The sequence below is a fragment of the Ranitomeya imitator genome, chromosome 2 (assembly GCF_032444005.1).
Source record: "Ranitomeya imitator isolate aRanImi1 chromosome 2, aRanImi1.pri, whole genome shotgun sequence".
NCBI lineage: Eukaryota > Metazoa > Chordata > Amphibia > Anura > Dendrobatidae > Ranitomeya > Ranitomeya imitator.
This window is the reverse complement of record NC_091283.1, coordinates 458,745,035-458,759,377: the sequence shown is the minus strand read 5'-3', so window position 1 is coordinate 458,759,377 and position 14,343 is coordinate 458,745,035. Positions and strand designations below refer to the sequence as shown.

Sequence of the window (14,343 nt, the reverse complement as noted above, 5' to 3'; positions counted from 1 at the left end):
CGGTTTACAACCCGCAGCATGTCACTTCTTTGTGCAGAATCGCTGCGATTCTGCACCCATAGGAATACATTGAACCGCTTACTTCCCGCATGGGGCTGTGCCCACGTTGCGGGAAGTAAGCGGATAATGTGCGGGTGGTACCCGGGGTGGAGGAGAGGAGACTCTCCTCCAGGCCCTGGGAACCATATTTGGGGTTAAAAAATAAAAAATCTGGTTATACTCACCCTCTGATGTCCGGAGCTCCTGGGCGCTGCACGCGGCTGTCCGGTCAGAGTTGCTGTGCGACCAGGACCTGCGGTGACGTCGCGGTCACATGACCGTGACGTCACGAAGGGTCCTTCTCCCACAGCATCTTAGGAACCGGACCGCCGGGTGCAGCGCCCAGGAGATCCGGACATCAGAGGGTGAGTATAACCAATTTTTATTATTTTTAACATTACTATTGATGCTGCATATTGCTGCATATGCAGCATCAATAGTATAGGCGGAAACCCGCAGCGGAAAACGCGGAACAAACCGCGATAAATCTGCAGGGAGAACCGCAGTTGTTTTGCCCTGCAGATTTATCGAACCCGCAGGGACCCGACGCAAGGTGTGAACATAGCCTTACATTGTGCTATTGTGTACTAGTGGCAAATGCACAGTGAGGACCAGGAACAGACACCCAAATAATACAACACATTGGTAAGAAAGAAAGTAAATGTTCAGTAAACTGGATGAACACAGAACACCATTAAAGACTCAAAAGTTCTCTTTTTTTTAATATTTTATTGTTTTCTTACAAGTTTCCCAAATCCAGCAATTCTTCATTTAGAAGTTCCTAAGAGAAATAAAATTCACACGATCAGTATTGAACTTGTCAGGAGTGTTTTTTTTTTTTTTTTAAGAAAAAAAATGAAATTGTTTCAGGTGGTCATGTGGCACATTGGATGACCTGTGGTACATTGGAGGACATGTCACCTATGACTGTATAGGTAAACAACTATGAAACTAAAGTAATGGCAAAATATATCACAAACCAACGTCTTAAGTGAACAGTTGTGTCCATTCATTTCATTGGCATGTAATGTGCCTCCTCTTAAAGGGTTGTCACATCACAGGCAACTACTTTACCATAGGCGCTGATGCGCCTGACAATTGAAGTGAAAAGCAGAATTTTCTGGGAAAGGCTCCTGCCAGCCTGACATTACTATTCCAGCAGCTAAACCCTGACTTACAAAAGGAGACCCTCAAACCATACAGACCATAGATGATTTTTAAGCATCACAAAGTTGACAGCGAGCGCCCTTCCATCCATGACTCCCTTTATAAACATCCCACTAGGATATGCAGAGCAGGCCTGTTTATTTTAACAGGGTAACTATGTAAAAAAAAAAACCTTAGAGCAACAACTCATCCACCGAGCGCGTGTTTAAGTCAAACATCCCAACCCTGCTGCCCCTCCATTGGCAGACATCCCCCTATAGAATGACTGGCTTATAATTACATTTGGCCAATCCCATTGAACTTTGCAGGCTCAGCTGTTACCGACACGATATGCAAGATTATAAATACTTGTGTCATTGTCACAGGAAGAAACTCTTATTTAATAATAATAATCTTTTATTTTTATATAGCGCTAACATATTCCGCAGCGCTTTACAGTTTTGCACACATTATCATCACTGTTCCCGATGGGGCTCACAATCTAAATTCCCTATCAGTATGTCTTTGGAATGTGGGCGGAAACCCGCGCAAACATATGGAGAACATACAAACTCCTTGCAGATGTTGTCCAAGGTGGGATTAGAACCTAGGACTCCAGCGCTGCAAGGCTGCTGTGCTATCCACTGAGCCACCGTGATAAATACCGGCACATCGTACAAGTCACTCATATTGGAAGCACTGCACTTACTTTGAAACAATACCATCAGTTTTCGCCAACCTGAGAATGGAGTCATCAGCTTCCCCCTGTGAGCAGAACAAGGAGATTATTGGGCAACTAAAGACGCTTCAAGTTCACATATGTACTTATATCATGTAAAAAGAGGTTCTGTGGAAGCTGAAGTAGTACATTACAAATATTAGGAGTCACTCTCTAGTAGCAGGCACTGTATTAACACCTTAGCAATGTAGCTTTCCATGGCACCACATAACATTATATTTCCTATTTATTGTGTTTTTGGAGGAAAGTGCCTGAAAATAAGCACATTTTACATTATTTTTTACGCATTTAGCATATGGGTTATTTAATTTCCTATTTTCATAGATCAGACTTTTACAGAAGAGGGAATACCAATTTGTTTTTACTTCTTTAATTTTGGACTGGAAGAAAGGGAGCAATAATTTTTTTTTAACTTTTTTTAGTCACCCTATGAGAAATGAACCCGCACTTCAATACTTTAGTATGGCAGAACATAGTAAAATATTAATAGATCAGGGGGGTCTATAATTCAGCTAATCCGCTAAATAGTATAGTTCAGTCCTCGGAAAAAATATATAATCATATAGATCAATCCGAGGCTCCAAAAATAATTTTGCCAAAATAATTTTATTAGACCAAACATACAGTAACCAACTTTTCGGCTATGATAAGCCTTTGTCAAGGTAAGGATCTAAATGTAATCAAAAAAATTACAATATGTATACAAAACAACAAACATAAATCACTGGGCAGCACGGTGGCGCAGTGGTTAGCACAGCAGCCTTGCAGCGCTGGGGTCCTGGGTTCTAATCCCACCCAGGACAACATCTGCAAAGAGTTTGTATGTTCTCTCCGTGTTTGCGTGGGTTTCCTCCGGGTACTCCGGTTTCCTCCCACACTCCAAAAGACATACTGATAGGGATTCTAGATTGTGAGCCCCAATTGGGACAGTGATGATAATGTGTGCAAAACTGTAAAGCGCTGCGGAATATGTTAGCGCTATATAAAAATAAAGATTATTATTATTATTATTATTACACTGGTCAAAAGGAAAAGAGAAAACAAATCAGAAGTATGTACATAAAGGAGCACGTCAATACAAAGTATAACAGCCTATCTAGGATACATCAATATTGAAAATGAGATTGACCCTATGGCTATATACAGAAAATAACATTCAATCAATGACAAAGCGAAAAAAAATGCTATATGAAGCAGTAATTATGTACCCATTCATGATAAGCATCACCCTCCTACGGGTTATAAATCAAAAAAGGAGAAGGTGAGAAAAAGGGAAAGAAAGGGGGGGAAGAAAGACTATCAAGACTGTCCTAGGTGAAGGTAGATGAATATAGAGAGACCACTAAAGTCACCATAATTACCTGTATGTGGTACAAGAAATGAGGGCTGCAACGAGAGTGTAAAATAGAAGTCTGTAAGTGTGCGTGTCCCAAAAAGCAGGGCCAAAAGAACCAAAAGATATAAGTGACCCATACCTGAGAGAAGTGGGGTATGCGGGATCCCAGGATACAGCCGCAGTATGAAGACGGTGTGATGTGTGACCACCGTAGTGTGGTTTATATAGAGCATGCCGAACGCTACCGGAAGGAACGCCGGGACCGGAAGTAAAGCGCAATCCCGAGGAGTTTAGTGTGCGTGTGAAAATGTTATCAGCCGCGCATGCGCAAATAAGAAGCGCCGACGGAAGAACCGGAAGAAGGGGCAAGACAAAGCAAGGCTACTGCGCAAGTGCTGAAATATTACCAGCCGCGCGTGCGCAAACTAGGAGCGCCGACGGAAGAGAGGTAAAGAAGAACCGGATGAAGGACAAAACTACTGCGCAAGTGCTCCAACATCCCAATGTGTATAACATATTAAATACATATGAAGCTAAAGTGTCACATGAAGCCATTGTGGTAGGAATAAAGATAAACACCCGCAAACATCAGAAAGGAAATTGTGCACCCCAGGTAATTATGGCGACTTTAGTGGTCTCTCTATATTCATCTACCTTCACCTAGGACAGTCTTGATAGTCTTTTTTCCCCCTTCCCCTCCCCCACTTTCTTTCCCTTTTTCTCACCTTCTCCTTTTTTGATTTATAACCCGTAGGAGGGTGATGCTTATCATGAATGGGTACATAATTACTGCTTCATATAGCATTTTTTTTCGCTTTGTCATTGATTGAATGTTATTTTCTGTATATAGCCATAGGGTCAATCTCATTTTCAATATTGATGTATCCTAGATAGGCTGTTATACTTTGTATTGACGTGCTCCTTTATGTACATACTTCTGATTTGTTTTCTCTTTTCCTTTTGACCAGTGTAATCATACAGTGATTTATGTTTGTTGTTTTATATAGATATTGATTGTAATTTTTTTGATTACATTTAGATCCTTACCTTGACAAAGGCTTATCATAGCCGAAACGTTGGTTACTGTATGTTTGGTCTAATAAAATTATTTTGGCAAAATTATTTTTGGAGCCTCGGATTGATCTATATGAGAACATAGTAAAAACCTCCTGTGAAGGCCTTTGTAGGAGTACAAACATGTAAACAACAGGGGGCTTCAGTAGGGACCAGGCTGCCATCGTTACCTATCAGCACAATTACATCTTGTGGTGTTTGGCAGGGGGTGGTGAGGACACAACAGAGGCCCCACCGACACTGCATCCACTTAATGTCACTGTCAGACTGAATCATTTTGTTTAAACAGCAGCGATCGATGCTGGCTCCAATTGCTGCTGTTACAGGCAGGTTCTGGCTGTAAGAGAGGCAGCACCTTCCTTGTATGAAGCAGACTACGTAACACCGCATCCAATGGAGGACATACTGGTATGTTGGAAAGGGATAAATGTACAGGAGTCAGTGACTTCTTAAAATATTCTTAAAATTTATTGTTGAGGCAATATCATCCCAAATATCTTCTACATAACATGGTGACACATAAGGGATGAAAGCAACTTACCATCCTACGAATGCTGCCACAGATGGCGTAAGTCTTGTGCTGACCGGTAACTCTGCCTGTCACCTTATCAACCTAAAAGAAGAGACAATGAGATGAATATCTGGCATCAGATCGCAACTGCATGCAAATGCATCCTTTATATCCACATACGGTGACTAATGATTATGTGATCACTGACGGTGGAGCCAAACTGATAGCAAATGCATCACTAAAGGATGATGTGAAGGGTTACAGGGAGGACATGATAAGCACTGCACATCTGGCTGAATGCCTCTCATTCCTTTCCTCTACTGTCTGGAGGGGTGACCGCAGTGATGGGAAATGACAAAGGTTATATATGAAAGGAGATTGGGGGAGGGAACTCTTCTTTACTATAACTTTCAAAATGCACGAAAATACTTCCAAACCTGGAGATTTCTGGCACTATGAGCAGGGCTGTGGAGTCGTCCATTTTGGTGGAGTCAGAATAAAATAGACAAACTCCGAAAATATAGTAAATTGAGCTCAATAGTACAAAGCAGGATGTGCTGTTTCTCCATAATAATTTGGGAAAGTTATGAAATGACTGTTCTGTTCCAAGGATCTTGGCTTTTAGTTGAGATGAATCTGTGCTGCACTTTATGTACATGCTCCGTAGTGACCAGTGCTGTGGAGATGAATCTGTGCTGCACTTTATGCACATGCTCAGTAGTGACCAGTGCTGTGGAGATGAATCTGTGCTGCACTTTATAGACATGCTCAGTAGTGACCAGTACTGTGGAGATGAATCTGTGCTGCACTTTATGTACATGAAAAAACCAAAAACAACTAACCTAAACAATAATCTTTATTTCAAAACCATTAGATTAAAACAAGCACGACATCCCAACTCCTTATGATGATAGGAGTGGGTCTATAAAAAGCCCGGTTTTGGTGGGAGAAGGGCAAAAGTACAGGGAGCAAAAAAATGGACAAAAAATCCTACATATCCCTAATATCTGCTCCCTGCCTATCTGCGGAGGTTGGCACCCTCTTGGACGCAATATGGCGCCCCCGCTCCTCGTCGGCTGGCCCTAAATACCCTACAAGTCCCTTAATGTGATGATGTCTAAATAGGGTAAACCGACAACCCACACACCAAATACCAGTAATAAATCACCAACGTAAAAGCCCAGCCGGGCTGGTCTGACCGTACAGAGCCCTATACTCTATAATACTCCGCTAATAGCTATGGCTAGTATGCCCTAGCGAATCCCTAACCAAGAAACCCTGCCTGTCAGCGGAGGTTGGCACCCTCTTGAACGCAAATGGCGCCCCCGCTCCTCGGCGGCTGACCCTGCTGACCCTCACTGTGTCCCTACAGACGTAGGTGGATACTACACACGAGGGGTGCCTGAGGGACTAAAACGGTGACCCGTGACTCTGAACCCTTCTAGCTTCGGACAGACCATACAAAATACACACAACAACACACACAGGCTGATACAAGCAACACTATATTGAGTATTTTGTTGCAAAAGACAATATGTACATGAGTAGATATATTTTTATTCTAATGATGTTGCAAAGAATAATATATCCAAATAACCACAGGGTATTTCTAAAGTGCTTCAAGCGGGGTGACTGATAAACGTAATACCCCCACCATCCGAGGAAATACAGATAGACCAAGATATACTATCCTCGGTGTTGAAGCCAAAACTTAGTATCCCAAAAATGCACTCATGTTAAATACATGTCAATAAAGCGTCTAAGATTGGTGACATTTACATCAATAAAATTAGAAATAGAAAACCTAATCCACTTATCTGCGGTCAGGTTTCGCCTCTACGCATTTCCCCCCCATGATGTGGTTCCTCAGGAGGCATATGGGAAAAATAGACTTCCGTGTGTTCAAGTCACATCAGAGATGAATGCTGTGCCCGGTTGTGGGTGCACGGGGGGTGGCAGCGGAGCACGGGGGGTGGGGGGGGGGGGGGGGGGGCAGCCACACTCCGCCCACGCACTTCCTGCTGCAGCGGTTCTGCACCACAAACCGCAGAAAACCCGCAGATATTTTTTTCCTCTGCGGGTTTGACCCTCACAATGGAGGTCAATGGGTGCAGAACCGCTGCAGTTCCGCACAAAGAAGTGACATGGTACTTCTTTTTTACCGTAGCTATTCAGCGCGGCTTTTTTAGTGAATTTCCGCATCATGTGCACAGTGGTTCCTGTTTTCCATAGGGTACATTGTACTGTACCCTGCATGGAAAACAGCTGCGGACCCGCGGCGGTTCCGCAGTAAAAAACGCATTGTGTGAACATGGCCCTAGATTGTTTTTGGCAATTGAAAAGGAGTTGCTCGAGTAGTCAAAAAAACCCTTCAACGCATGCCACACAATAACACAAGCTGAATACATGAACCATGCTTGTATTCTGAGATCTCATTGTTTTCTGGCTAGTTTACGTTCACCCACCTCAGCAAGATTAATTTGGATGGAGGCATGGTCCTTGGCCCCAATGATCCTGTTGCTAGCAGAGCTGCAAAGAAAAATTAATATTAAACAAGAAGGCTTCACGTGCGACTCTGCCGGACTAGTAGGGATATTCCATAGAAGCTCCTATTTAGGGCAGGTGTAGAACTCACTACACCCACTTTGCACACCACCACAGCACACAGTCAGTTGCACAGGATGATCAATGTGCAGAAGAGTAATTACACACTTCCTACCATTTGCGGGGGACGTACAAGTCCACGAATTCACAAGCGTCGTTCTGCATGTTGAGGTTTGGGTGATGTCAAGCGACCTGCCGAAATGAACACATCAAATGACAATTCATACATATCGATCCCCATACAGTGGCTAAGGGGGTTCTCAACCTCTCAGAAAACGTTCTAGGTAAGAGCTGAATTATTATAATAGCTGCAGGTCAATAATGACCCGACCTATGGTGCCACTCGTCACTGCCGTACAATAATGCCCCAGCGAGCACAGTCACGTGATCACAGCGGCCAATCATTGGTGGCTAACACATGATGTAGCAACATGTACTGACAAGAGACTGATAACCCAGCATCTGCAAAGAAATAAGCATACAGAAGAGTGGAGCAACTATGTACCGTACATAGATTACATTTCCTGTATTATTATACCCCAGAGCTGCACTCACTATTGTGCTGGTGTAGTCACTGTGTACATACATTACATTACTTATCCTGTACTGATCCTGAGTTACATCCTGTATTATACTCCAGAGCTGCACTCACTATTCTGCTGGTGTAGTCACTGTGTACATACATTACATTACTTATCCTGTACTGATCCTGAGTTACATCCTGTATTATACCCCAGAGCTGCACTCACTATTCTGCTGGTGTAGTCACTGTGTACATACATTACATTACTTATCCTGTACTGATCCTGAGTTACATCCTGTATTATACCCCAGAGCTGCACTCACTATTCTGCTGGTGGAGTCACTGTATACATACATTACATATCCGGTTTTCTACTCCAGAGCTGCACTCACTATTCTGCTGGTGGAGTCACTATGTACATACATTACTTATCCTGTACTGATCCTGAGTTACATCCTGTATTATACTCCAGAGCTGCACTCACTATTCTGCTGGTGGAGTCACAGTATACATACATTACATTACTTATCCTGTTTTCTACTCAAGAGCTGCACTCACTATTCTGCTGGTGGAGTCACTATGTACATACATTACTTATCCTGTACTGATCCTGAGTTACATCCTGTATTATACTCCAGAGCAGCACTCACTATTCTGCTGGTGGAGCCACTGTGTACATACATTACATTACTTATCCTGTATTATACTCCAGAGCTGCACTCACTATTCTGCAGGTGCAGTCACCACTGTGTACATACATTACGTTATTTATCCTGTACGGATCCTGAGTTACATCCTGTATTATACCCCAGAGCTGCACTCACTATTCTGCTGGTGCAGTCACTGTGTACATACATTACGTTATTTATCCTGTACTGATCCTGAGTTACATCCTGTATTATACTCCAGAGCTGCACTCACTATTCTGCTGGTGGAGTCACTGTGTACATACATTACATTACTTATCCTGTACTGATCCTGAGTTACATCCTGTATAATACCCCAGAGCTGCACTCACTATTCTGCTGGGGCAGTCACTGTGTACATACATTACTTATCCTGTACTGATCCTGAGATACATCCTGTATTATACTCCAGAGCTGCACTCACTATTCTGCTGGTGCAGTCACTGTGTACATACATTACTTATCCTGTACTGATCCTGAGTTATATTCTGTATTATACCCCAGAGCTGCACTCACTATTCTGCTGGTGGAGTCGCTGTGTACATACATTACTTATCCTGTACTGATCCTGAGTTACATCCTGTATTATACTCCAGAGCTGCACTCACTATTCTGCTGGTGGAGTCACTGTGTACATACATTATATTACTTATCCTGTACTGATCCTGAGTTACATCCTGTATTATACCCCAGAGCTGCACTCACTATTCTGCTGGTGGAGTCACTGTGTACATACATTACTTATCCTGTACTGATCCTGAGTTACATCCTGTATTATACTCCAGAGCTGCACTCACTATTCTGCTGGTGGAGTCACTGTGTATATACATTACATTACTTATCCTGTGCTGATCCTGAGTTACATCCTGTATTATACCCCAGAGCTGCACTCACTATTCTGCTGGTGGAGTCACTGTGTACATACATTACATATCCTGTACTGATCCTGAGTTACATCCTGTATTATACTCCAGAGCTGCACTCACTATTCTGCTGGTGGAGTCACTGTGTACATACATTACTTATCCTGTACTGATCCTGAGTTACATCCTGTATTATACTCCAGAGCTGCACTCACTATTCTGCTGGTGCAGTCACTGTGTACATACATTACATTACTTATCCTGTACTGATCCTGACTTACATCCTGTATTATACTACAGAGCTGCACTCACTATTCTGCTGGTGGAGTCATTGTGTACATACATTACATTACTTATCCTGGACTGATCCTGAGTTACATCCTGTATTATACCCCAGAGCTGCACTCACTATTCTGCTGGTGGAGTCACTGTATACATACATTACATTACTTATCCTGTACTGATCCTGAGTTACATCCTGTATTATACTCCAGAGCTGCACTCACTATTCTGCTGGTGGAGTCACTGTGTACATACATTACATTACTTATCCTGTGCTGATCCTGAGTTACATCCTGTATTATACCCCAGAGCTGCACTCACTATTCTGCTGGTGGAGTCACTGTGTACATACATTACATTACTTATACTGTACTGATCCTGAGTTACATCCTGTATTATACTCCAGAGCTGCACTCACTATTCTGCTGGTGGAGTCACTGTGTACATACATTACTTATCCTGTGCTGATCCTGAGTGACATCCTGTATTATACTCCAGAGCTGCACTCACTATTCTGCTGGTGGAGTCACTGTGTACATACATTACATTACTTATACTGTACTGATCCTGACTTACATCCTGTATTATACTCCAGAGCTGCACTCACTATTCTGCTGGTGGAGTCACTGTGTACATACATTACATTACTTATCCTGTACTGATCCTGACTTACATCCTGTATTATACTACAGAGCTGCACTCACTATTCTGCTGGTGGAGTCACTGTGTACATACATTACTTATCCTGGACTGATCCTGAGTTACATCCTGTATTATACCCCAGAGCTGCACTCACTATTCTGCTGGTGGAGTCACTGTATACATACATTACATTACTTATCCTGTGCTGATCCTGAGTTACATCCTGTATTATACCCTAGAGCTGCACTCACTATTCTGCTGGTGGAGTCACTGTGTACATACATTACTTATACTGTACTGATCCTGACTTACATCCTGTATTATACTCCAGAGCTGCACCCACTATTCTGCTGGTGGAGTCACTGTGTACATACATTACATTACTTATACTGTACTGATCCTGACTTACATCCTGTATTATACTCCAGAGCTGCACTCACTATTCTGCTGGTGGAGTCACTGTGTACATACATTACATTACTTATCCTGTACTGATCCTGACTTACATCCTGTATTATACTACAGAGCTGCACTCACTATTCTGCTGGTGGAGTCACTGTGTACATACATTACTTATCCTGGACTGATCCTGAGTTACATCCTGTATTATACCCCAGAGCTGCACTCACTATTCTGCTGGTGGAGTCACTGTATACATACATTACATTACTTATCCTGTGCTGATCCTGAGTTACATCCTGTATTATACTCCAGAGCTGCACTCACTATTCTGCTGGTGGAGTCACTGTGTACATACATTACATTACTTATACTGTACTGATCCTGAGTTACATCCTGTATTATACTCCAGAGCTGCACTCACTATTCTGCTGGTGGAGTCACTGTGTACATACATTACATTACTTATCCTGTACTGATCCTGATTTACATCCTGTATTATACTCCAGAGCTGCACTCACTATTCTGCTGGTGGAGTCACTGTGTACATACATTACTTATACTGTACTGATCCTGAGTTTCATCCTGTATTATACTCCAGAGCAGCACTCACTATTCTGCTGGTGGAGTCACTGTGTACATACATTACTTATACTGTACTGATCCTGAGTTTCATCCTGTATTATTCCCCAGAGCTGCACTCACTATTCTGCTGGTGCAGTCACTGTGTACATACATTACATTACTGATCCTGAGTTACATCCTGTATTATACTCCAGAGCTGCACTCACTATTCTGCTGGTGGAGTCACTGTGTACATACATTACTTATCCTGTGCTGATCCTGAGTGACATCCTGTATTATACTCCAGAGCTGCACTCACTATTCTGCTGGTGGAGTCACTGTGTACATACATTACATTACTTATACTGTACTGATCCTGACTTACATCCTGTATTATACTCCAGAGCTGCACTCACTATTCTGCTGGTGGAGTCACTGTGTACATACATTACATTACTTATCCTGTACTGATCCTGACTTACATCCTGTATTATACTACAGAGCTGCACTCACTATTCTGCTGGTGGAGTCACTGTGTACATACATTACTTATCCTGGACTGATCCTGAGTTACATCCTGTATTATACCCCAGAGCTGCACTCACTATTCTGCTGGTGGAGTCACTGTATACATACATTACATTACTTATCCTGTGCTGATCCTGAGTTACATCCTGTATTATACCCTAGAGCTGCACTCACTATTCTGCTGGTGGAGTCACTGTGTACATACATTACATTACTTATACTGTACTGATCCTGACTTACATCCTGTATTATACTCCAGAGCTGCACTCACTATTCTGCTGGTGGAGTCACTGTGTACATACATTACATTACTTATCCTGTACTGATCCTGACTTACATCCTGTATTATACTACAGAGCTGCACTCACTATTCTGCTGGTGGAGTCACTGTGTACATACATTACTTATCCTGGACTGATCCTGAGTTACATCCTGTATTATACCCCAGAGCTGCACTCACTATTCTGCTGGTGGAGTCACTGTATACATACATTACATTACTTATCCTGTGCTGATCCTGAGTTACATCCTGTATTATACTCCAGAGCTGCACTCACTATTCTGCTGGTGGAGTCACTGTGTACATACATTACATTACTTATACTGTACTGATCCTGAGTTACATCCTGTATTATACTCCAGAGCTGCACTCACTATTCTGCTGGTGGAGTCACTGTGTACATACATTACATTACTTATCCTGTACTGATCCTGATTTACATCCTGTATTATACTCCAGAGCTGCACTCACTATTCTGCTGGTGGAGTCACTGTGTACATACATTACTTATACTGTACTGATCCTGAGTTTCATCCTGTATTATACTCCAGAGCAGCACTCACTATTCTGCTGGTGGAGTCACTGTGTACATACATTACTTATCCTGTACTGATCCTGAGTTTCATCCTGTATTATTCCCCAGAGCTGCACTCACTATTCTGCTGGTGGAGTCACTGTGTACATACATTACATTACTTATACTGTACTGATCCTGAGTTACATCCTGTATTATACTCCAGAGCTGCACTCACTATTCTGCTGGTGCAGTCACTGTGTACATACATTACATTACTTATCCTGTACTGATCCTGAGTTACATCCTGTATTATACTCCAGAGCTGCACTCACTATTCTGCTGGTGGAGTCACTGTGTACATACATTACATTACTTATCCTGTACTGATCCTGATTTACATCCTGTATTATACTCCAGAGCTGCACTCACTATTCTGCTGGTGGAGTCACTGTGTACATACATTACTTATACTGTACTGATCCTGAGTTTCATCCTGTATTATACTCCAGAGCTGCACTCACTATTCTGCTGGTGGAGTCACTGTGTACATACATTACTTATACTGTACTGATCCTGAGTTTCATCCTGTATTATACTCCAGAGCAGCACTCACTATTCTGCTGGTGGAGTCACTGTGTACATACATTACTTATCCTGTACTGATCCTGAGTTTCATCCTGTATTATTCCCCAGAGCTGCACTCACTATTCTGCTGGTGCAGTCACTGTGTACATACATTACATTACTGATCCTGAGTTACATCCTGTATTATACTCCAGAGCTGCACTCACTATTCTGCTGGTGCAGTCACTGTATACATACATTACATTAATTATCCTGTACTGCGCCATTCAGTTAGCAGTGTGGCACTAATAGTCCCAGCATTGCCCAGAGATGGGAGTGCCGCGGAGTATTTTTTCTTTATGTGGCAGTGATGTGTAGGATTACGGGCACAGCCGGTACAGGCTGCCGTTTCCTATTATTGCTGTATATTTTCTGCCCCCGGACACGTGATACAAAGACGGAGCTGCACTATGGATTCCCCCCCACTGGAGCTGCGGCCCAGGACACCGGCCGGAGATGTGCAGGACCCGCAGACACGTGGGCGCCGCTGTACGGACACAACCAGACGCATGTTACAGGCACGCGCCTGGCACAAGATGTCACCCCGACCTCAGGAGCACGATACTGACAGCCTAGAGGCAGCCAGGACCGTCCCGGAGCCCCTGCACCCGCAGCGCCGAAGCTCACCTCCTGCTCACAGCAATGGCGGACACGAAAGAGGAGGAAACACCGCCCCGGAAGCAGAGACGTCAGAGCGACAGTCTGGAGCACTTCCGGGTGAAGAGCACGGAGACAGGAAGTCATAGCCGCTTACATGGCAACAGTGGACTCTAAACCATTAGAGCGCCCCCTGAATGTCTACAAGGCTTATAGGGCGGCCATTTTATCGAAGCCTAATAATCATACGAGCCAATAGAGGTCTACAGCAAAATGGTTCCGTGCTAAAGAGACGTTATTATTACCAATGTCTAAAGTTGTGATTGTTGTAACTAGGCTGCCATAAACTATTAATTTAAACATTAAGCAAAGTTAAAGACTGAGTAGAA

At 43.1% G+C, this 14,343-nt stretch overlaps 1 protein-coding gene across 1 annotated transcript; it reads right to left on the bottom strand.

Moving 5' to 3' along the window:
* Nucleotides 1-748: 748 nt before the first annotated feature.
* RPS21 (ribosomal protein S21) lies at nucleotides 749-14,074 on the bottom strand. The gene is made up of 6 exons (XM_069751174.1): nucleotides 13,985-14,074; nucleotides 7,565-7,641; nucleotides 7,311-7,374; nucleotides 4,876-4,947; nucleotides 1,895-1,950; nucleotides 749-820 (listed from the first exon to the last, which is right to left on the bottom strand). Exons 2-6 carry the CDS (start codon nucleotides 7,612-7,614, stop codon nucleotides 811-813), a joined length of 252 nt encoding a protein of 83 aa, XP_069607275.1. The 5' UTR covers nucleotides 7,615-7,641; nucleotides 13,985-14,074; the 3' UTR covers nucleotides 749-810.
* Nucleotides 14,075-14,343: the final 269 nt, after the last annotated feature.